We start from the raw sequence: 24,550 nt of genomic DNA on the forward strand, positions 1-24,550 counted from the left end.
CTGTGGTGTCCCATGGCATTGAAGAAGATATATCTTTAAGCGTAGTTACAGCACTTTCAGAAAGACATCTACTGTAATGAAATTTATTTCCCACTGCTGTTTAATCCATTATTCTAAATTTAAATGTTATTAAAAAATGATCACACACAAGAAGGTTTTTAGGGAATACTGTTAAATGTTCACTTTCTATACCATATGTCAGAACAAGATCCAGTGTGTAATTAAAGTGCTGGGTGGGCTCATTTACATTTTGAGAAAAGCCAAGTGAATCTGTTAATAGATTAAATGCAGTGTTGAGGCTGTCATTTTCAGCATCTACATGGATGTTAAAATCACCCACTATAATTATTTTATCTGAACTGAGCACTAAATCAGAAAAAAGTCTGAGAAATCAGACAGAAACTGTGAGTAAGGGCCAGGTGGATGACAGGTTTTTGAGTTTTCTAATTAGGGTGTACAAGGCTAAGAGTCAGGTTTTCAAATAAATTTGAACTCTGTCTAGGTCTTTGGTTAATTAATAAGCTGGAATGAAAGATTGCTGCCACTCATCTTCCCCAACCTGTGCTTCAATGACTCTGACAGTTAGTATGACTCGGAGGTGCCGATTCATTTAAACTAACATATTCATCCTGCTGTAACCAGGTTTCTCTAAGGCAGAATAATTCAATTTGTTGATCAATTACTAAATCATTTACTAACAGGGACTTAGATGAGAGAGACCTAATGTTTAATAATCCACATTTAACTTTTTAATCTTTAGTGCAGTTGAGGATGCTATATTGTTCTTTATGAATTTTTAAGTTTAAATCATTTTTGCTTGTTTATTATTATTATGGTGGAGTGTAGTATAGTGTGATTTGTGTGGTTCGACAGCAATAATCTTCAGTACCTGACTTTCTAGACAACAAATAAACACACAAGGGCTACTACAGACTGGCAATTTTGCACATTATAAAGCATGCAGATTATAAAAAAGCTTTAAAATCATTTAGTGGTCTTTTAAAGACAACTACAGCGTCCCTATCACTGTTATTAACTAAAGTATGAATAACCATAGGGTCGCAAAACAGGGAAAACTATTTGTCCATTAGATTTTCCCTTAATGCTCCACAAAAGAGTGTATTTTAAGGATGTTTCTACTATATATACTGAATAAAGATCACAAGCATCTGCGCTTCAATGCTCTGTTGTTGACTGGCAGGATTCTGGGAGAACTTTGCAATGCTTTGACAGAAGATGGCATATTTTTTTAGTCCTCTGGTTGTCTCTCTTTGATGAAGTGTGAAAGGAAATGTCATATCAGAGCCAGAGAGAAGAAAAGGGAAAAGTGATGTGTATGCAGAATGTGGAATGAAAAACACTTCTGATTAAAAAACACCCAGAGAGATGTTTTTATTTTTATTTTGAAAAAAAATCTTGAAGAATATGGTGATGTTGAAATCCCTTGCTGTATTTGGAGTGGAAGGCAGGACTATAAAAGCACTGGGGTTATGTTTTTGTGGGCATATATGCATCTAGACTACTTTCCCACCGCCTACCACTTGAGATAACACCCACAACAATAGTTCACTCTTTGAACTGTTAACTGTAAAGAAGCTTTCTTTGATCTCATACAGTGTAACTTTAACTGATTTCATCTCAACCACCAAGATTACAGGATGTGAAAAGATGGGACAAATATGAATAAAAGGCTTAACGTGTGATTTACACAAAGCGACAGAAATCAAGTCAGTTTTTTATGACAATATGAAAGCTTTGCAAGATACTTGGTGTAAAAAATGTTTTCCAAAGGAATCAGTAGATAATAGATTTGCTGACTTTCAGCATTTTTTTCCAAGTTCTTCTTATCTTATACCGAGAGATTATGAAAACTATAGTCTTGAAGATAAATGCACACATGACTTTTCAGTTTAATACAGTCTTCCATCTCATGGCTAACCTGATACTTTTTAAGTCTAGAGTATCTTTGTCCATACTCGGTTGTCAGTGCCAGACCTTAATCTCACCAGCCCAGTCGCAGGTAGCCACAGTTGTAGGTAGGATGGGATGCTGAGACACACAAAGGCAGGGCTGGCTATGGGCATGGAGCGTGTGCACCATGCAAGCTGTGTGGTAGTCGTAGAAGTGAGCAGAGCCGGTGGAGCTCCCTGAGGCCAGGACAGTCCCATCCAGAGAAAAGCCACACTTTATCGCATATCCCTCCACCTAGAACAAAACTATGATGTTACAAGCCATTTATACTGGATCAGAAGAGATTTTAGTGACGTGATCAGAATTGTGGTGCTTCAACATTCAGAACAAAAAGCATTTGTGACAGGGAAATCAGAGAGCAGCTCTACCCCCTCCTTTACTTACATACATTTTCCTGTCACAAATAACTGGGGTGACTCTCTGGGGAAAAAAAAATGGACAGATAGTCTGACAGCAATTAGATGCTGGAGTGCAGACACCCCCCCCCCCCCCCCCCCCCCCCCCCCGATGGTGACATTACTGCATATTGCTGATTTAAACTTACAAATACTGAGTGTACCTGCAACCCATCAGTCTCGTTTATGATGGACTGAACACCTGCAAAGGATTACAGAAGGAAGTGGAAAAACATTCTGACATTTTAACTTTAAGTTGGACACATCTTCTTACTTATACTTAGCAGATTTTTTGTTTAAATTCTGAATGAAATGTGAGTCTGTGAGTCTGTATGTATGCCAACTCACTCTTTTTTTTTTTTTTTTGCCAACTCACTCTGAGTTGTCACTTTGTATTAATTCTAGCAGCACACTGAGAATTCTAATATCAAAGCTAGTATTAAAAAAAGATCAAATTACAAATTGTCAGAACAAACTAAGAATTCTACCAACACATTGAGAATTCTAATGAGACAGTAAACATTTTAAGCATAAAACTTCAATGAAAGTTAGGGTTCTAAATTTAAACTAAGAATTCAGAGGTTAAAATGAGAATTGTGATGACACAACCAGTTTTCTAAATGACAAAGATATAGAACTGTGAGAACAAAGTCAGAATTCTACCAACACATTGAGAATTCTAAGGTCAAAGCCAGTATTCAAAGATCATATTCAGAATTGTGAGAATAATGTCTTAATTCTAGCAGCACACTGAGAATTCTAATATCAAAGCTAGTATTAAAGAAAGATCAAATTAAGAATTGTCAGAACAAACTAAGAATTCTACCAATTCATTGAGAATTCTAATGAGACAGTAAACATTTTAAGCATAAAACTTCAATGAAAGTTAGGGTTCTAAAATTAAACTAAGAATTCAGAGGTCAAAATGAGAATTGCGATGACACAACCAGTTTTCTAAATGACAAAGATATAGAACTGTGAGAACAAAGTCAGAATTCTACCAACACATTGAGAATTCTAAGCTCAAAGTCAGTATTCAAAGATCATATTCAGAATTGTGAGAACAATGTCTTAAGAACCCCTAAGAATTCTCAGGTTAATGCCTGTAAAATGACAAATATGACCTTGAACTTGGGCGTCATTTGAGCGGAGACCCATTAGGTGATCATTGTGTGTAAGGTTGATTAAATTCTGACCAATACTGTAAGAGTAGCAGTGATTCTTATGAACTGTGGATGGACAGATGGACAGACAGACGCTCGCCGTGGCATACTGTAAGCTCATCAGTCCTTCAGCGGGTCAGTCTATAAGAAATATGTCTTTTAGTCATCATATAAACGTGACTAATTACCCATGCTTTCAGCCATAATCACAATAACGCAAAGGTTTTGTGATACCCTGATGTGTTGACTTGATGCACACTGTAATGTTTGCCTCATTACAGTATATAGTAATAAAATACAAAATGCTTCTGAAACTAAATGTCTAGGTCTTTTCTGCCACGTCATATTTCTTCTTTGTTGCTGCACCAGAAAGGAAAAGGCAAAAATGGACGTGGAATGTGCAATAGCAATTTGTTTTCTGTCAATTATTGTAAACAACTGTACAAATGCCACTCTATCAGCTCTGCATTTTTCAGTGGTATTTATAATCTGCAGCCATATGCTTCTCCTGCTGCCTCCCTCAGTGGAAATATAGAATCGTTTCTGTTTATTTGGGGGGATGAAAAGCTGCAATGGATCTTACTGAAGACAATAAAGAATGTAGGTTACAATAAATGCTATGTGGGATGTTGTTGAAGTTTTGTGTGTGTGTGTCTGTCTGTGGATATCTGACTGCAGTGCTATTCAGTATGGATTACGCCTGCATAACCCCCACCCCAGAGTTAATACTGACCTTGTGTCCTTCAAATCGCCGCCTTTTGTTCATTCTATACGGCGGCTGGGAGGAAAACACTGCCATATAGTTCCCATTGGTCTGGGCAACAAAGGAATCCTCCAGCGGGTGGAGAGTCAGGCTTGGGCACGTGTAACGCTCCTGGTGGCCAAATGAGTGGAAGAATGAGAAGGAAAATTAATTCCAGATTTGACCATTTCTTGTTCTCACTTACCATAAACTTAGCTTTGTGCAAACTAGTTTATTATTTAAAAAAAAAAGTCTGTACAGAGGTGTAAAGGTGTGATCAGTCCACTGTGTATATATGGTGTAAGTCCTTATTATTTGGTTCATCCTTTCTGATCTAGTCCAAGAAGCATGGAGAATACATAGGACTCCAGTGACTTACTCTTCTGTATATGTTCATGAAATGCTGAAAAAATAATATTCAGAGAATTTATCCAGTACAAAAAAACCCCAGAAAGGTTATTAAAAACACATTTTTTAAATAGTCAGCTCAGTAAAGCACAAACTTCCTCCAGCACTATGTAACTGTCAAAATATGCCAGTTTCATATGCCTCATTAACAACCAGTTTCACACCGGAAGGTTAACCCAATTATGACAAAGTACCTTAAATGTAATTTGCCTTTTAAAATAAAAAAGAAGTCTCTAGCTTATTAATTTAACATCATATACCAGCCAGAACCTCGTGTGATTAGGGCTATTTTTTTTTTTCCTTTTCCACACACAGATATCTTACATGGTAGATCTGGTTGGAGACTTTGGCTGTGGTCTGGTAGTCCCAGGCGATAAGGGTGCGGTCTGCAGAGTCTCTGCTCACACAGTCAGAGCTTGTTATAAAAGTCGCACCACCTCCCAGAAAGAGGATGTCCAAGGTCTGCTGGATCCCTGCTTTGTAAACTTTCACCACCTGGAAACACACACACACACACACACACACACACACAAACACACACACACACACAGGTGACCCACAGAAGCACTCGACCAAGAAGAGTAATAAACAAGGAGGGGAACATCTGCACCTCTGCTCTTAACACGGGAAGGCAAGATAACGACTCCATGTGTCCTTGGCTATAAAGACATACTGTCAAATGATGACAGAGTGCGCAACAATGTAGAACATATATGTTGTGATTTCAGTCTGCTCTAAAGCAACAGCCTATATACAACACAGTATTGATTTATTGATCAATTACATAAACAGACATACAAAATGTGATTTATAAAACATCTGGATAAGTTCCTCTATTCCTAGCTTCCTCAGCTCATATTTGAGAAGCTGATGATTTCCTCTAAAGTAAAACATGTTAGTTTTGAGCTGGTGGTCAAATAAAATAATAAAAGTCCTTTAGTTTAAAGAAATTATAAGATGTGTAACTTTTTATGATCTCAAAATGACTGAACCATTTACTACTTGGAATTAGCTCTATATATTTGCCAAACATACATGCATTTACTTCATTAAATCTTTAAAAAAAAACCCAAGTAAATAAACTGTAAATTGTGAAACTAAGCATGACAGCAGCCATGCCTTATATTCTAGAATAACAATATAGTTTTCTGTTTTACAAAAATCAATGACCAGCTCTTCGGCATGGCGAAATTAACCCTCTAACTTTAACCTTTTAATTCTTGCCATTTCAGTGGGCTGTAACATAACACAGCAGATCAATCTCATGAATCCTTTCTGCCTCTTGACTCTATTTGTATATCCGATTATCCAATGAAGTCCTTTTACCCTGAGTAGGACAGCTAAGGGTTAAGACTGACAGGCAGCCATGACACTACAGCATTAACAACATATTTTCTGAGGATTGCTCTCCATTCTATCTGCGGCTCATATTAACACCTGCTAGTGCAGACGTCTTCACTGCATTAAGTCTAACCATGCAGGGGAACGATTCGGTTCACCACGAGGAAAAATTACATGTGAGCATTCAGTTTCTGAGGAAGTGAACAGGATTATCATATGAAACAGTCCATTAAGCTTAACAGCAGTATTAGGTTGCAGCTTCACAGGAGCAATTTATGCAGCCTGGCTCAAATTAAAATTTGTCTTGAACAATTAGTGATATAACCTGTATTGTTCCTATGCATGCTAAAGTAGTATCTAGAGAGCCATTGCATAAAACGAAATGTAGACTGCTGTGTTTGTACTCATGTGAAATCGAGTGTGTAGCAGTAGTGAACAAGGAGCATGTGTTTTAAGCATACTGCCTTAGATTTATAAAGGTCGAACAGCTGCTGATAAACTACAGACAATTAAAATGATCAATCTACTGTAAGCAAGGTAATAAATTTCACCTTGCAGCTGCGAGAGTCCCAGGCCTTGACCATTGAACTGTAACCTCCGCACAGGAAAACCTCCGGATTGCTGGGATGCACGACCACACACATCACCTTAAATTCGTTGTCCACTTTCACTGCCGGCTGCCCTACAGACCAAAAGAAATTGGAGAAAGAACAATTAAAAAAAACACAAGACCAAATTCTCCATCAAAATAATAAATTTTTACATTCTTTCAAATGAGCAATTTGGAACATTGTGTTGCTAATAAGTGAATGCAGAATTATCAGTTGAGATTGATTGTAAATTATATTTATTTTTAACTGAAACAAACATCATTGTTATAATATTATTGTTGTTCAAGTTTACTGCTTCTACCATATTTACAAAAGACGCAAGAAACTTCAAATTGCTTAATTGATTAATTATCATTAAAATGTCACAGACATGAAGATCCACTGATAAACTGAGAAGATGAATGACAGATTAATCACTAATTATTAATCTGGTATAAAATGCAAATAAGTTTTGGGTCCATGTTTAAAAAAAAGGGGGGGGGGGGGGGGGGGGGGGGGGGGGGGGGTTACACTCAATATGAGGAATAATAACAGCACAGTGATGTTCCCAAGACAAACAGAGTAAATAGACTGTTTTTTTTTATGCAGTATATCCAAAAAGAATGGATTCAGAATATCAAACAATGAATTAAGGTAAATGGCTGCAATTTATAATGGCTGAGAAGCTAGACTGCATATTCATTCTTCCTCGGCTGTCAAGGCCAAACTAAACACAACATAAATTTTAACTGCATTACCATGCAGATGCTAAATTTCCTGAAACTTCTCTTTGGTTTATTAATTGAGCACATATCGAGGATCCCGTTCTCCTTGTGAAACCCTCATTAGATTTGTGAACATTAAACACTGTGTGTAATTAAACCGTACCATCGCCTTTGCTGATAATTAGAGTGACTTGAAAAGAAGCACACAAATAAAAGATAAAGTAAATCTAAATGTAAGTTAGATGCAACTTGCTGCACCTTCTGAAGCTCATGAAAGACATGGAAATGATGGAGAAGTAAAGGATCAGCTCAGGTCAGAAGCAGGGGCCCATTTAATACAAACTCACACAAGAGCATGGAGAGTGATTCTCCTGACTTTGGCAAGTATATCTTTTGCCACATCACCATTAAGCACTTAATAGAAAATGTATTATGGTAAAAAACCACCCAAATCTGTCAATGAACTGTCAATAGATCAAAATATTAACTGAGTTAAGTTGCACCATGAGCTCTTATTTAAAATGTGAACAGAAACAAAAAGCCACACACATCTTACCGTTCAATAGGATGGGCGCTGGATCTGCACACACCAAACAGCTCTGGGCTGTCGGGTATGTGCAATCAATCTATTCTTATAGTATCACATTCTGTAGTGGGTGTAAGGGTACACTGTCTGTCATTTTGAAAGAGATAGATACATGCCAATATGCCCTGAGCGCAGCATGAGCTGAATTGTGTGCTACAACTGGATGTGACGTGAAGCGTCCACAGCACTACATAAACACCATTCATTTTTAGAGTGTGGACATGGAATTGAAAAATCGTACTGAAATTCCATTTATTTAGCCTTTACTTTGACAGGCTGTCACACTATGTTTGAACTGGGTGACAGTTCAAACATAGTGTTTTTGATTTGAGTTATTTTATCATGAGGTCAAAAAGGCTACACTGTATAAATATAACACTTTTAGTAAAAAGAAAGAAATGACAACTAGAATCAAAAATTAATTAAAAAAACTTTTAAGTATATGAGAATAAAGGCACACAGAGGTGATGATAAGCCTGATGTTGGTTAGGGGCATCCCAATAACTGTCACTTCACACTGTTAAAATTACACATGCTGGGCACCCAGATGGCTCAGTGGTGGAGCAGGCGACCATATATATATATATATATATATATATGCCGCATTGTGGTGCGGGCGGCGTGGGTTTGAGTCCCAGCCTGTCGCCAGTTTGCCTGCATATCTTCCCCCATTTCCTGTCTCCCTCCACCATCAATGACACAATGCAATGTATCTACTTTCATTTTAGATATGGATGCCGCTCCGTGTATATACTTCTACATAGAGATGTGTAGATTCCATATATTTTTATGTAAATAAAATGCCCCCTATTTGTGGGTTCCTGCTTGGAAACCTCAAGATCAGCATTTTGCACTTATACTTGTATACTTACTTATATTTTTATATATACATTTGCAACCTGGGGACTGAAAGGGGAAACTGAGGACACTACACACTCATATAGAAGCCTGAATCATACCCTCCTTTATTGTTTACTCTGAATGAGACCATAATTTACAACATGAGCATCATGTTGTATTAAACAGGATTTAAACCTATCGATTGAGACCCTAAACTAAATAGGAAAGTGCTTACTGAGGTCATAAATCAAGTGAGCAGGGGAATCATTTTCTCACAGACTTCCATAAAGTCAGACTTCTTCTAACCACTGACCATTAGAAAGAATCCAGCTTCAAGGCACTTCTGCATTGTTTTCATCTTTTAGATGTGAAGATTTTGTCTTTTATATGCAGCCTGGCCGGGAACATTTATTTATAATGCATTCTTTTGCTGTGTCTAGACTCTGCCCATGTGACCCAAACATGTGACTGCAGCATCAGCACCACTTGTGTCTGATGAAGAGCAGTAATAATGCTCAAGATATCACACTTTTTTTTCATGAAATTATTAAATGGAGATTGGAGTGCTAAAGAGTGCAAGCTGTTAATTTCTTGTTGCATTATTTGTTCATTTTCAGCCCAGGACCTGCCCTCTTGATCAGTACAAGTATTTCTAGCTTCTACTGATCAAAAATGTGCAAAACTGCACAACTTTTGTATGTGATAGCTTTATCTATTTCCAGACAGCAGCATTGTATACACGAGTCTCTGAGAGGATTTAAACATCACTCGAGACAAAAAGATAAAACTGACAAAGATGTGAGGTAGAGAAAAGAAACGCGACTATAAAGTAATGTTTTGGCTAGAGGCTGCTTTATCTCACTCAATTAAAAAAATGTCATACTTAAACATAAAACAAAAACACTGAGGGGCTTAAAATATAATTAAGTCTGACAGGGTGCGACCAAAAATTAGTTTCCTGGGAAAACGATGAAACAAGACTATGAGCCAGCAACTCTGTCAAAGGCTATGCAAAGTGGAACACCTCAGGGCTCAATGGCTTCTCATTAATTCATCGAACAAACAACAAAGGCCACATCTAAAACAGTCTTAGGCAGTTAGCCCACAACAAAAACGTACTTCATTATAGACTTGTTCCACAATATTCCCACCAAGAGTCACAGCTAATAAACTGCGCCAAAAATGGACCTTCTTTCCTTTAATGTGGGACTAGTTCACTCACTCACGATTGCACTGGTTTGATCCAAAGTTTTAACAGGCAGTTTCATCAGGCTCACACTTCCTGCTTAATTGGCTCACCCAGAGAGATAGGAGGAAGATCTGTCATCGAGATTTAAACTCATGTTTAGCAAGACAATGAGAAAAACATTCTCCTCATAATAAATAGGGCCTCATCATGTTTTAATTAAGCAAGATTAATTAGCTCGCATGCGAGGGGAGATACGGGGAGGACAGCAGTCATCTGTCCCTCCCTTGTAATAGTTTATTTTGTTGTCCTGAAAGAACTGTGATCATGCTGTAGTGCTGACAAACAGTGGATGACTGGCGCAGGGGACATTAGGGATGATTGGGATAGCAGGGATGAGCCCTTCAGAGCAGAGAGAAGGAACGAGCCTGCCTCATTATGGGACTCACTGAAGCCGGTGCTGTCTTTGCACATATGCAAAGGTTAGAAACTACTCAGTCTGACAAGCCATATCCGAAAAATGTTTTAGATATGGACTTAATAAGCAGTGTTTTTGACTGGTTTCTTATTTTACTTCGAGCATGTCCTCAGTCTTGATAGAAAAGGCAACAAACTCTTAAAATAATTGAACCATAAATTATTAATATAATCTTACTTCCTTCAACACTGCATGGTAAGTTTCATAGACCAAGACAGCTTCAAGCTACAGTGTGCCACTGCATAGGTAATCATTGTACTGGAGGTTTACACCATGAAATGAAGCATTTATAAATACACAATTTAAACCTATTTTTAAAACAAAAACTGTTCTCTGTGGACTGTGGACCTATTATACTTACTTTCAGCTCCACGTTTTTTATACTTAGACTCTACTGCAGCAGCTTTACATGACTCTCAGTTCAAAATAATCTTTATTTTTCTTAATGGGCCTCGGTACAGTTCCTCAGCTCATCTTCTGAATCAAGAAAATTGTTTCAGTTCTCCTCCCGTTAAGCCAAGGATGCAAAGGCAATAATAAAGACATTTCAGCTCAACTATGAGGCAGTGATAAACCTTTACTTCAATAACAACATGCAAATGCAGACTAGATTAAAATCCTGCAATATTTTGACAATCTTTCCCTTGATTATTTGAATCTGGATATGTTTCAGTGATCCTGTGTTTAATTAATACTCTTTCTTTGCCTTATCCTTTTTTAGATGTCAGGAGATGTTGATGACACAACTAACTGGACTATATGCTGTAGCTAAAGGCAGAACTTCTGGGGGGCATGAATGCAGCTCAACTGAAAAGTAGAAAGAAATTAAGTATTAAGCAACTGCAAAACACGGCACACTAAATCACTGGGAATGCTCCTCTCTTCTTGTTGGCTGCTTCTGAATTCTACCACCACGGAAGCTCATACACAGCTGACAATGCCTTTACTTTTCCTGACTAGTGCATGGGCATTAATGTAAGTTAGAAATGCTGTGATGTTGGTTTTATATTTGCCTTTTGAAGGAAGGCTCTATTGTTTTATCGTCTTTAAAAAAAAAAAATGCATAAAGCCTGTGTTGACCTAGCAGGTTGCTACTGTAAAATGAAGCTTTTAAAGTAGGTCAAAATACAAATGAGCGTGTTGGTGGCATTTGGAGGAAATGCTACTGTGTGTGTGCTGCTGCATTCATTGCCTCTTGGTGCGCAATGCTTGAGGCTCTTGTGATTATACAGTAACACAGTGGCGGTTAATTCTTGGAACGTGCAAATAAAGTCTAATGAATTGAAAATGCTGAAGAAAATATTCCAGTGGGATAAAAATGTATCAAAGAATGATGAAAGATGTTTTTTCTATACTGTAATGTTGTCTCTGTATTTATTTATATATGATGAAAGAACTGACAGCATTGACTGTAAAAGAAGACTGTATTTGCTAACTTCGGTGCCTACTGCCCACTGACAAAAATCTAGTTCTTTTCTTTCTTCCCATTTTTATGAAAATGCACAGTTATTTATTTATCTGTCTTTTCGAATGCACCCAGTATGACAGTGTTGGTTACATGGATTGCATGGTTGGCAAAGAAATTTAAGCATATAAGTTGTATTTTTAAAACTAGAAAGCTTTTATGTTGCATGACCCTCCCAGACTCCAATCCCCACTGTGACTCAATAATTTAGCTTTGCACTATTGGCACTTGCGATTCATTTTTAGTCCGAAAAATAAAGCCTGTCACTGGCACTAATGAGAAACTCCATCTCACAACCAAACTGTCGCTAAAGCTTTCACCCGGGTTCATCAAATAAGGTACTGTAAACATAAACTGAGCTGGAAGGGCAATACAAGACACACATATTGTGTATTACTGTTTTTCTGTGATCTAATTTTTCTTTTTTTCTGCATGAACTGACACGTCAACCAGTGGGAGAATGTAGAGACATATTTGCCATCACCATCGTCACATGATCAGCTTTTCTGAAGACAGTCGTTAAGAGTGTGGACAACAGCTGGAGCTTCACACTAATGCCATCCATATTTAATTAATTTATTCAACTATTCAGCCTCTCTGACTTTAAAAAGGTTTCTTTATCTTGCATTCCTCTCCTCGGTTTCTCTTTTAGCATTATGCCACTTAACCTACTCTCCTTCCCCATATCTTTCTCACCCTAAGCTATTGCTATTCAGCTGTGACAGCTTGCCTGTGGCCCACTGGGAGTGGGTATACAGTGCTACAAATTAAATTGGACACAGAAACAACTGCAAAGATGTGCAAGGAAAAATGGGCCCACATGCTATTCTGAACACATGGGCATAGGAAATTACTTTTCTTTGTAAACATAATGATTAGTGCAGCATTGAGGTAGGCATGCAGTGGTGAAATGATGAGTCAGATGTCCATGAAGACTCTCGCTGTTTATTCAAGGACGAGTACACCTCTGCAAAGAGAGCTCAATTGAACACAAAAGCTCCAACTGCCTTCCTTGTTACAGCCAAGAGGATCTGCATTACTGTGAAGAGCATAAAGATCACATTTATCATGATTAGAGTCTGCCACTGCAAACACTCAGCTTTCTGAGTATCCCATCACCCAATCTAGTATTGATATATATGCTGCATGAATTGGGGATGGGGGGGGGGGGGGGCTTCATAATTCTAAAAAAAAAAATATGAATAACGATGCAAGCTTGGTGTCATATATTGTGTCATATATTTCAGAAAAAGCATTTCATGCTATGAAGAGAAACTCAAACCCCATTTATGTTGGTGTCTATTTAAAATATTATGAGGGGAAAATATGCATGTAGCTTATTCCCTGTGCTCTTTTCACTGCTAGAATATGATTTGCTTTAAAGTGTTAGTGACTTGGTCTGAGCTCCACCACATTTGTAGTGCAGAAACTGGTCTGGAATTCCCAACTCCCACATTAATATTCAACTAAATTGAATTTTCTTCATCACACGCTGCAGTAGGAATGCAGCCTTATTGCTCTCTCACGCAGATCTTCATCCTCAAAATCAACAGGGTTTATTCAATTTTCAAATGAATAATAATAATTGTAGGGATGAAAAGAAGAATAAAATAAAATTTAAAAACTGAAAGGCCGCTGCAGGATTCATTCGTGAGGGTGGAAGGGGGGTGGAATTCTGACATTACTGCAAAGCTATTAGCTTGATAACAGCACCAATCAAGGCATTGGTTGCATATGACAGATATAAACGTATCTGTTTATGGTTTTGGTTAGGGACGATCCAGTATAAGGTCATGGTGGCTGCTCCTGTGGTGATGTAGCCATTATTGATCCCTTTCCTGGAGCTGTCTGTGTGTTTAATGGGCTGCCCAAGCTATTATCCGTAGGCTTTATTGACAGTATTGACAGACAAGCTTAGAGGGGAAGTGAAAATGGCAGCAAGTCATCATTGCCATGTGTTGACCCTAGGGATGCAGATGCCATGGGGGTTTCAAAGAAATGCTCTCTCTCTCTGGAAAGATACAAGGAATTTAAGATTGTTCATGGTGACTCTTCTTACTGCTCAACAGGTAGTCTTACTGCGGCAGACTGTTTGGATGACTCGCTGTCATCTTTTCTGCCATGCTTGTCAGACACACACAAAACATTTCCAAAGCAAACCAAAATACTGATCTTTTGTAAATGCCTTGAAAATGGTTGATATTATCAAGGGAAAGGGCCAACATAATGAGCCAATAGATTTGAGTCAGTGTGGGCTTTTAACTGCTGTAGGGGAAAAAAAAAAAAGATTTTAAAGAGCGAAACCAGTATGTGCAATACAAAAAGAGAGAGTGGAAGGAAAAAAGAGAGAGAGAGAGGTGTTCTATTTTAGATTTTAATTTAAAAGATAGGCCTCTTTTCTGAATGAAACAGTCTACACTCACCGGCTATTTTATTAGATACACCTTGCTAGTAGCTGGTTGGATCCCTTTTGTCTTCCGAACTGCACTAATTCTTCATGACATAGATTTAACGAGTTGCTGGAAACATTCCTCAGAGATTTTGGTGAACCTCCCATTCCACCACATCTCAAAGGTGCTCGATCATATTGACATCTCATGACTGTGGAGGCCATTTGAGTACAGTGAGCTCATTGTCATGTTCAAGTAACCAATTTGAGATGATCTGAGCTTTGTGACATGGCATGTTATCCTGTTGGATAACATGCCATGCCAGAAGATGGGTATACTGCGGTTATAAAGGGATGCACACATTCAGCAACAATACTCAGGTATGCTGTGGCATTTCAGCAATGCTCAGTTGGCACAAAGTGGCCCAAAGTGTGCCAGAAAACATCCCTGACACCATTACACCACCACTACCAGCCTGAACCATTGACACAAGGCAGGATGGAACCATGCTTTCATTTTTTTTTGACCCTACCATCCAAATGTTGTAGCAGAAATCAAGAAACATTAGATCAGGCTATGGTTTTTCAATCTTCTACCGTCTGAGCCTGTGTAAAAAAAAAAAAAATTGTAGCTTCAGTTTCCTGTTCTTAGTTGACAGTAGAGGCACCTGGTGTGATCTTCTGCTGCTGTAGCACTTCTGCTTCAAGTTTCCATATGTTTTGCATTCAGAGATGCTCTTTGGCATCCCTTGGTTGTAACGAGTGGTTATTTAAGCCACTGTTGCCTTCCTATCAGCTCGAAACAGTCTGGCTATTCTCCTCTGACCTCTGGCATCAACAAAGCATTTTCGCCCAGAGAACTGCCTCTCACTGGATATTTTCCTTTTTGGACCATTCTCAGTTTCTGAAATACTCAGACCAACACATCCAGTATAAACTTCAGCATGTCAGCTTGACCATGTTCACATCCATACTGAGTTGTAATGTAATGTACTGAGTTGTAATTGCAATTGTAATGTACTGAGTTGATGCCATGTGATTGACTGATTATGTATGTGCATTAATGAACAGTTGAACAGATGTACCTAATGAAGTGGCCAGCGAGTGTTGTGCCACTGCAGGTTTTCAGGTTTGTAGCAAACAAACTGAAGGAAATTTATGATTCTTGCAAATTCTGTGTTAAATTCCCAAATGTGTAACTTAATAACCTGACCTGAACTGAGTGCACAAGTGGCCAACCCCAAGTGGAATATGGTATATGGCAGGCTTAAAAGGAAACACCTGTTATTTTATTTTGGATTTCTAAGGTAAGAAGGCAGCATTTCTTGCCTGTGCTTGGAGACATCTTTGCAATAGGACCGTTGACCAGTTCAATATTATGTATTTGCTTGAGGAATGCAGATATGAGTCACGACTACACAGAGAGAAAGTAAGAAACTGAAGCAGCCCTGCAATTCATACAATGGGCTTATAACAAATTCTGGGGGCCTGAGGCAATTTAAATTTACTCCTCACATAAATTACTACACTGACTTTAAATCTGAGTTGGAGAAACAATAAATTTGCATGAAGTGAAATTGCACAGGCATTTTGTTGTCCCACAACATCAGCAATGTGGTTGGAGAAAAATGTTTAATCAAAAAAGGCTCAACCTGAATGTCAATTAAGTAAATGTAATATACAGACCACAGTTGTTCTATGTGTGGGGACATCCAAAATTATAACTCATTTTGAGTTTGCTTCGGGGCAAATTCACAGTGATATACTTGAAAAAGTAAATCTGGCGGTTTGTTATTTGACATTTTGTTCTTCAGGACTACAGAAAGAAATGCTGCTGCTGCTCACCCGTCTCCACATCAGTGATCAGAGCCGTGTTGTCAAATGAGCCAGTGAGAAGGTGCCGCCCGCAGGGGGTCCAACAGGCATCACGCACAGCTCCCGAATGGCAGGTGTAAACCCTGAGGCATCGCCCACTCTCTGCTGCATCCCACACCTGCCAGACGTGGGCACATTGCATCAAGCCAAAGTCACAAATTTGCCCAGACTGCAGTAACAAAGTCTTCTTTCACTGACTGAAGCTTAAGACAGTTTAGGAATAAAGATTCAAAAGCAAAGAATTGACTGCATGAAATTCTGAGAGTCCAAATTCTTTATATAAGTAGATTGTGTTCAGTCTTATGGGGTTGCTTTGAATCGTCACTTCAGTGATATTCAAAAGAAAAACAAAAGGTGCTTAGGCATGACCCCTGCACCTTTTACATGGCCTGATGACACAAGAAACAATGAATTACATCACAGGGTGCAGAAATGCGACACTTTCCTCCACATCAAGATGAAAGTTTCTGGATTACTGGATCTAACTGACATTCAAAGAAAACTTTATATAGACATTAAGTTAACTGCATGTCAATTTATCATTCTAGAGAGAATTGCTTTTCCATATTCATGAGCTTTTTTTGACAGTCAGCTGGATTCATCATCAACCAGATCAGTTATGAAATCAAAAACCAGGCTATATGTTATGGTAAATCTATTAAGTATGTTAAGTTTAATCAATAATGTGGAAGTAAAATACTTGAATACCATTGTTACCATGACGGGGAACCGTGCATATTTAAAGGTATAAAAAAACTATTTAATACCAAACAATTCAAATGTACTTGTATTCAAATGTACCTCTGCACTCAGAAAAGGATATTCATAGGAATAAAGAGAAGACTTTATTTTATCACTGTGGATGGGACACAGAGTGAAGGTGAAAACTGTTATTAATAGTGTTATTGGAAAATAATAATATAATCCAAAATCATTGCACACCACACTTTTTTATTTCTCTTTTCTAAACTTTGTGCTTTGGTCAATTATTTCTTTGTTCTAACAATGCTTATTGGTAATGAATCTTATACCACTGAAAAGCCTGTTTATTTTATTTATTTTCTGCTTTTGCAGTCTTTTTTTTTCTTTTCTTCTTCAAATGTAAACTGTATGCATTTTAACTTTTGCAATAAAAAAGGAACGATCTGTCTGATTTGGATGAGGTTTTAAGGCAGATTGCTGAAAATCAAAGCCTGCAGGTCTTGAGGAATTTTAAAAACCTAAAATATACTGCTGCTTAACAGAAACATCTAATGTGTCCTTTGGCACTGAAACTCTTTTCTGTGTGTCTCCTTCTCAAGCCTGAGAAAGATTTAATTTAAGCCACTCTCACCTCAGTTCTATTGTAACAAAATGAAATGATAAGCTGGAAAACCTAGAAAAACATCTATACAAAGCGGGTCTGTCTGTAGGATTTAAAGACAGAAACAGTCTTTTTAATTAATTAATCAAACTAATTACCTCTGAGTGGGCCTATAAATCAATTCCCAGTGGGCTGTAATGGCTTTAATGCTTTTGTATTGTCAGAGTTTACTCTGATAAAAAACAGAGCGGGAGAGAAAAGCTCCCAGACTCCCTGCCTCCTGTTTCTCATGGCAGTCATGACTACACACTGTGACACCTTGCAGGTTTGAAATATGATACCATGGTGAAAATGTGGCGTGCAAATAAAGGAGGCAGTAATTACCCACACTGTTCCGACTGATGCGTTCAGTCAAAGTGCTGGATTTCAAAAAGATCACTTGGCAAAACCACTATTATAAAATGTTTTTCATATGAGTTCCAGTTGATAACAGTACGATTTTCTGCAAGACATGCTGAAAGAAAAAAGCTTCTCATTGAAGCCCAGCTTGAAATCCAGTGGGTGGTCTGGTCTGGTGCCCACTGAGGTGAGATACTACACAAGTGATAAAGTATTTTTTGGGCTCCCTAACACTGCCAGAGCCACAGAGAAACTTTGAAGATCTACAGGTTTTGCAGAGCCCTCTGTGTTTCATTATTAAATATGACTCCTCTACACAGCATATGAAACACTGTGCGAAGTACTGTACCACAGCTCCCACAGGAGACAAAGAAGACAGATGGACAGAGAAGAGCGACACATAAATCCAGCAGGCAGAAGTTTGACAAACAGAATGCCTGAGAAGCCGCCAGGGCGGGGAAAAAAAGTAACAGAGAGAGAAACAGGGGCACATTTTTAATTGAAGTAAGCTAAATATTGGCACGATACATCTGTTAGGAATAATTTCTTTTCATTGTGCAACACTATATGCCTCTTCTCTGTATGATCTTCCACTTAGGTAAACACTGCCATCTGAAGGTAGCATGGAAACCTGTGAAAAAAAACTTCTACATAACAAGTCTGACAAAGTGCCACAGCTTGAGCTCTGTCTCCAGGCTGCTTCCTGTGAATGACAGCAATAATGATATACAGCATAACAAAGCCATTCATTGCACACAGTTGCATTAATCCAATACCAAGCTTGTGCATCGGTGAAAATGAGTGCTTGTTTATTTGCATCCCCTTTAATTTCACCGGCCACTTAACAGACATGCAGAGCGAATCCCTGCAAATGACTCATTGGGGTAATCTGCTTCCTAAATGAGTCTTGGTAATTAAAACTAAATTGGTATTCGTGTTATCAACTTAAAACGGCTGCTTTACACCTGCCGTAGCCATGGTGACATCAGCTCCAAACTGGCTGGAAGAATAATAATAGTCTGACAGGACTGAACAACATACACTATGTTGCCAAAAGTCCGTCTGCCTTCACACACATATGAACTTGAGTGACATCCCTTTCTTAATCCATATGGTTTAATATCATGTCGGCCCACCCTTTGCAGCTATAACAGCTTCAACTCTTCTGGGAAGGCTTTCCTCAGGGTTAGGAGTGTGTTTATGGGAATTTTTGACCATTCTTCCAGAAACGCATTTATGAGGTCAGACACTGACGTTGGACAAGAAGGCCTGGCTCACAGTCTCTGCTCTAATTTCTCCCAAAGGTGTTCAATCAGGTTGAGGTCAGTCAAGTTCTTACACACCAAACTCGCTCATCCATGTCTTTATGGACCTTGCTTTGTGCCCTAGTTTGCAGTCATGCTGGAACAGGAAGGGACCATTCCCAAACTGTTCCCACAAAGCTCGGAGCATTAAATTTTCCAAAATGTCTTGGTATTCTGAAGCATTAAGACTTCTTTTCACTGAAAGTAAAGGTTGTGAGGTTGTTTTTCATTGAAAAACAACCTCACATCATAATTCTCCTTCCACCAAAATTTACTCTTGGCACAATGCAGTCAGACAAGTACCGTTCTCCTGGCAACCATCAAACTCAGCCTAGTCCATCAGATTGCCAGATGGAGAAGCATGATTTGGCACTTCAGCGAACACATCACTGCTCTAAAATCCTGAGGCAGTGTGCTTTACACTACTGCATCTGCCGCTTTGCATTGCACTTGGTGATGTAAGACTTGGATGCAACTGCTCTATGAACTGTTGATCAGCTAATCTGAAGGCCACAGGAAGTTTGGAGGTCTGTAGCGATTGACTCTGCAGAAAGTTGGTGACCTCTGCGCACTATGTGACTCAGCAGCAGGTGACCCCGATCTGTGGTTTTACATTCAGAAACCCAGAGCATGTTAGTGAAGGTACCGGAGTACCGACAGCAGAATGTTACAATATCACTGATTTTGTCCTTTTTCTGTATTAAGCCAGACAGACTGCTAAACAATAGCTGTGGTTAAAGTACTGAAAGCCATAATGGATATACCTGAACAGTGTGTCAGTAAGTAAACAATAATATACAATAAGAAATTAGACACCACATAAGCAGTGTGTCATTTTCACATCGCTGCCTGTTACTTTCAACACCAGGACACCCTGGAGAGTGTTACTGTTCTTGCATTTAACACTTCCCAAATGCCAAAAAAAAAAAGTTTCTTTTGGAAAAAAAAATGGGAAGTTGTCTTTAGAAAAAATATGCCATTTTTAACTTGTATTATGTACTGTTCCCTTCTGCAATCTGGACTGTACCTTGTTGTACTAAAATGTATTTAAAAGACAGGTACACCCCTTTATAGGCTGATATGTTGCATGTATTCGTGTTTTGTATCACACTGTCTGTGTTGTTGGATGTGTCTTGTGGTAAATGCGAGCACACCAAGGTAAAATCCTATTAACTGTGTTGTTGAAATGGCTACAGTAAACATGACCTTAATGTCAATCTGGGCTAACCTAAAATGAAATGTCAATTTTATATCACAAATACACACACAATAATGTTGTCAATAACTGTGTAATTGTTCTTTTTGTATACTTTTGCACAGTCATGGTTACAGATGCTTTCACTACTTGCATTTTTAATTTCATTTGCCAAAAAGACAACGCACAATAAACAAAGGTACAGATTGTGCGTGAATATTATAGCAATTACTTTTTTTCAGTTTTTCTATAGATACAGCAATAATATAATTATTGAGTTTTTATGACCATGATAATCATGAATGGAAAATCTGATATCATTACAGCCCTAACCAAATGATTAACAGATCAAACATGAAATAATTAAAAGATAGCTGCTGGTTATCCTGAAAACCACTTTCTTAACTGAAATCTTGTGTTGATTGCTCATTAGTTTAAAAGCCCAAAATATTCAGTTTACTAAGGTAGCATGTAGCTCAATCAGTGGTGAAAGTAATCAGTAGTGTCACTGTTATTAACTCAAACTATGTTACTTATACTAATGATAACATTTCCTTAAAGATTCATTGACTGATGGATTTTTTTGGCAGAACTTAGCAAAATTTAGAAGATTTGGATTATTATATTTTCATCAGTTGTACTGAAAAAAAATGTAAAACACTTAAATATTGGCAGTTAAATAATTATTGAGAAATCTAAAATAATCCTATTTAAAGGGGGGCAGAAGCTCAAGTATTGCTGCTTTGCAAAACTATTTTCTGTTGCCATGGAATAAAAAAAATCTACAGATATCTGTATTATTGTATTTTCCAAAAAAAAAAAAAGCATATTAGAATAACAATGAAGGGGAGCGTGCATTACATGCAGGAACAGATAAAGCAAAACATGAACATTTTCATTCATTCATTAACTGCTTGTTTGGTTTAGAAATATCAGAGAATAATGAATCCTTCTAATGAACCAGCTAATTGGCTGTTTTATTGCTCATTCTTTTTCATTGATTTGTTAAAATGATTTAAAATGAAATAATATAATGTTCAGATAACTGTTGAAAAAAAATATTTCTGCTCTACATAAATAATCAAATTACTATTTAAAAAAATAGCTGCTTAAGCACCTGAATTGAGTACATGGAAAGAAATATCATGAAATACTAGGCCAATTTTACAAAGCGCTGTGTTATATGATGAGATAAACTTGAAATTTCGCAACTCAAAGTGTGCACAATGACTTAGTGAGAACTTCATGTTCCTCTATTTATTGGTTTCACAGAAAACTCCTGGTAAAACAGCCTGAGAGAAGAGATGCATACAAACAAACGGGTCTTCTCCTCCCCTCCTCTGTTAGTCTCCACCATCTGTTCCAAACAACCCTTTCCAGGTGCCAGAAGAAGTGACTACCACACCACTGCTCTTGTATGATTATGCAAATACAGTCATTCATATTTAAATCATTAATTATTCAAAATTCTCACCGGATATTGGGGGAGTATTTGATTTCATGACGGGATAGAAATATTTAGTCAGCGGCAGGCACTTAGCTGCATTGCACGACCTTTACAATAGGGAAATAAGGGATTGTTTTCCTGGTGTGAAACAGAGAAAAGAAGGGGGAGGAAGAATACAAACAGTGAGATAAATCGGGAAGGAGAGACAGGAAGTCCCATGGGCCCTGACATATATTCAACTGACAGTGACAGATATGATGCTAAAGAAAGTGGTACATTGTACATTTATAAATTGAGGCAGTAGAGCAGACACTGTATCTCTGCCAATTACCCTACATGTCAGGTAATGTCCTCTTATACCTCCCAGATTCACTTGGCACGTTGGGAAAGTTCTCTTGTTCAGACACAGGGCCCTCGGGGGTGTCCTGTGGCAGATTAAACAACTACTTTTGCACGGGTGGTACATATTATAATGTTTAATGTAACATTTTTCTTCAGATCAGACATTTAATGGCCTCTTGTAGATTTTTACTGTCCCACAAAAAAGAATTAATTTATATACTGCTAGCTGATTATATAAGAATATTGCATAATTTATTAGTAGACTTGTATTTTTTTATTATAAATCTGTATCAGAAAAAAAAAACTCTAACCAAACCTTTAAAATAATACCTGCATGCTGCAGGTATTGCTGCTAGAAATAGAGAGGTAACTGGCTGCTGCCAAATTTAAAGCTCTCATGGAGGAGGTTGGGAGCAGATTACTTTCTTCACATTTAAACTATCCACACATTGTTTGCTGAAAGAAACTAAAATGTAAAAATACTGACAGCAAGGGAAAAAAAAATGCTAGTTAGTAAGAGTCCATTTCAGCCAGTTTGCTTAACAGGTGAATCGATCAGTGGAAACACCGTCACAGCTGGCCAATCAACTAGCCCGACATACTTTTTCACTGGCCCCGGGCCATTGGGTCATTGGTCATGCTGAAGCCTGCATTCATTTCTGTGTTGTCACTGATCGGGGTGTTTATGAAGCAGTCAGCTATAACTGGGCCTGAGCATCCTGAGAGTAAATAACACATTTTATTCCATTTAATAAAAGAAAGATAAGGAGGAAACATATAATGATTAATTTAATTGTATGAGACAGTTTAAATAAAAGAAAATAATGAATCAGGTCTACATTATTTAAACCACAGCACTACAAAAGTGTTAAATCCTGCATCCCACAGCATCATCGCTGTACATCATTTCTGAAGCAAATGTAACTGTCTTTACCTTGAAAGTCTTGTCTATGGAGGCAGACAGCAGCAGATGACTGACATGGGGCAAAGGACACCACTGCACTGTGTTGACTGGGCCCTGGTGGCCTCCCAGGCTCATCAGAAGTCTCCTGGGTATTCCTGCCGCGCTGGGCTCTTGGGCAAGATACGGTTTCAGTCTTGCTGACACATCTGAGAGAATCAGGCTTTCTCTGGCCTGATTCTCTAGGACTTGATCTGTTGGGTGCTTTCGCTCCACTGTCTCTGAAGTAGCAAGTCTCTTCCTCTTAGAGATATACGGTCTGACACCAGATGGGACAGTTAGCTGTCTCTTAGCTGAGTTTGAAGTATTGCCTAAACCTTGTGGCATGCATGGGAGAGCCTGTGGGGATGCTATCTCCCTCTGAGTTTCAGGCAAATTCAGCAAAGCTTCAGTATCTCTACAATCTTTTGCTGGTGCACCACCACATCTTCTCTTAGAGTTAGTAAAGCTCTGTGGCTGGGAGGGAGGACGGAGGGAAGAGCTGCTTCCTTCTGACATATTTCTCTGATATTCCCACACTTTCCAGTCAGAGGATAAACTTCCAGGGCAAGGTGTTACTTTTAAGTTATTATTGTCTTGCTTTTGTCCACAAGATACTGTTTGGGCATCTGTTGCTCCTGCTGCTCTCTGATCCAAAGAGTCATCATCTGACTCTGAATCTTCATAGTCTACCAATGAAGACATCTTCACATGAAAATCTGAAAAGATTGAGAGGCACGAGTTGTTTCATTAGAGGCCCAACGGTGACATCTAGTGGCTCCATGGATTACCGCACCTAAAGGTGGCATACACACTAATCACTCCTGAAACGTTTAAAACTGCAAGAGCAGCTTTGACTTTAAAATAATTTTGCCTGGCATTTTAACAACGCATTTTAAAATGTTTTGCTTTTCAGGATATGTCTAACAGATACCCCACGGACCAGCCAATGATTCCAAGGATGCGGGGAGAATCTAGTCAAGGTAACAAGCTTATGACCATTTTATTCATTTAAAAAAACGGACGTTTCGGGAGATTTAGAATTAGATGCGATGCTCTTTAAAAGCTAGCAGTTAGCATTTTGCGTTAATTAACACGTCCAAACCAGAGAGTAAAAGGTAGCTTTGTTAACGCTCCACCTTAGGGTAGAGTGCTGTTACTGTCGCGGCCTCGTATATATTGTTTATTGACGTGATTTGACGTAAGAATTTTGGGTTAACAACATCTCAATGTCAAGTACCACTCTTACCTTCCACCAACCAAGTATAGCAAAATTAGCTAACTATGGTCGTTTGCCTCTTTGTTTGAAAGCCTGTCAGAAACTATGAACACAGAAAAGCTTCCCGGTGGATATTATTTGTGTTATTAATTCCTGCACTTGGAGTGTGGAGAAATAATCACTTTATCCGGCTACAGAACATTAATACAGTCACGCTTTGGGTTTAACATCCCTCAAAACAACTCGA

At 38.3% G+C, this 24,550-nt stretch overlaps 1 protein-coding gene across 3 annotated transcripts; it reads right to left on the reverse strand.

Annotated features, from left to right (window-relative positions):
- Window positions 1-1,393: 1,393 nt before the first annotated feature.
- Window positions 1,394-24,550, reverse strand: wdr25 (WD repeat domain 25). 3 transcript variants are annotated; one of them, XM_030718976.1, is made up of 7 exons: window positions 24,334-24,550; window positions 23,079-23,803; window positions 16,125-16,272; window positions 6,572-6,702; window positions 5,004-5,174; window positions 4,263-4,403; window positions 1,394-2,205 (listed from the first exon to the last, which is right to left on the reverse strand). In XM_030718976.1, the coding sequence occupies exons 2-7, from the start codon at window positions 23,787-23,789 to the stop codon at window positions 1,984-1,986; spliced, it is 1,524 nt and encodes a 507-aa protein (XP_030574836.1). In that variant the 5' UTR covers window positions 23,790-23,803; window positions 24,334-24,550; the 3' UTR covers window positions 1,394-1,983. The 3 variants fall into 3 exon arrangements, with proteins under 3 accessions (XP_030574836.1, XP_030574834.1, XP_030574835.1); XM_030718974.1 differs by having other exon boundaries at window positions 23,079-23,880; XM_030718975.1 differs by lacking the exon at window positions 24,334-24,550 and having other exon boundaries at window positions 23,079-24,303.

The sequence above is a fragment of the Archocentrus centrarchus genome, chromosome 22 (genome assembly GCF_007364275.1).
Source record: "Archocentrus centrarchus isolate MPI-CPG fArcCen1 chromosome 22, fArcCen1, whole genome shotgun sequence".
NCBI lineage: Eukaryota > Metazoa > Chordata > Actinopteri > Cichliformes > Cichlidae > Archocentrus > Archocentrus centrarchus.

Bases quoted from the DNA above. Each gene is read 5' to 3' on its own strand.
- wdr25 (XM_030718976.1), bottom strand. From the start codon at position 23,789: ATGTCTTCATTGGTAGACTATGAAGATTCAGAGTCAGATGATGACTCT. The intron at 6,703-16,124 runs GTGAGCAGCAGC...TTTGGTCTGTAG, and splicing joins GATCACTGATGTGGAGACGG to GGCAGCCGGCAGTGAAAGTG. The intron at 4,404-5,003 runs GTAAGATATCTG...TTTGGCCACCAG, and splicing joins TCTCCAACCAGATCTACCAT to GAGCGTTACACGTGCCCAAG.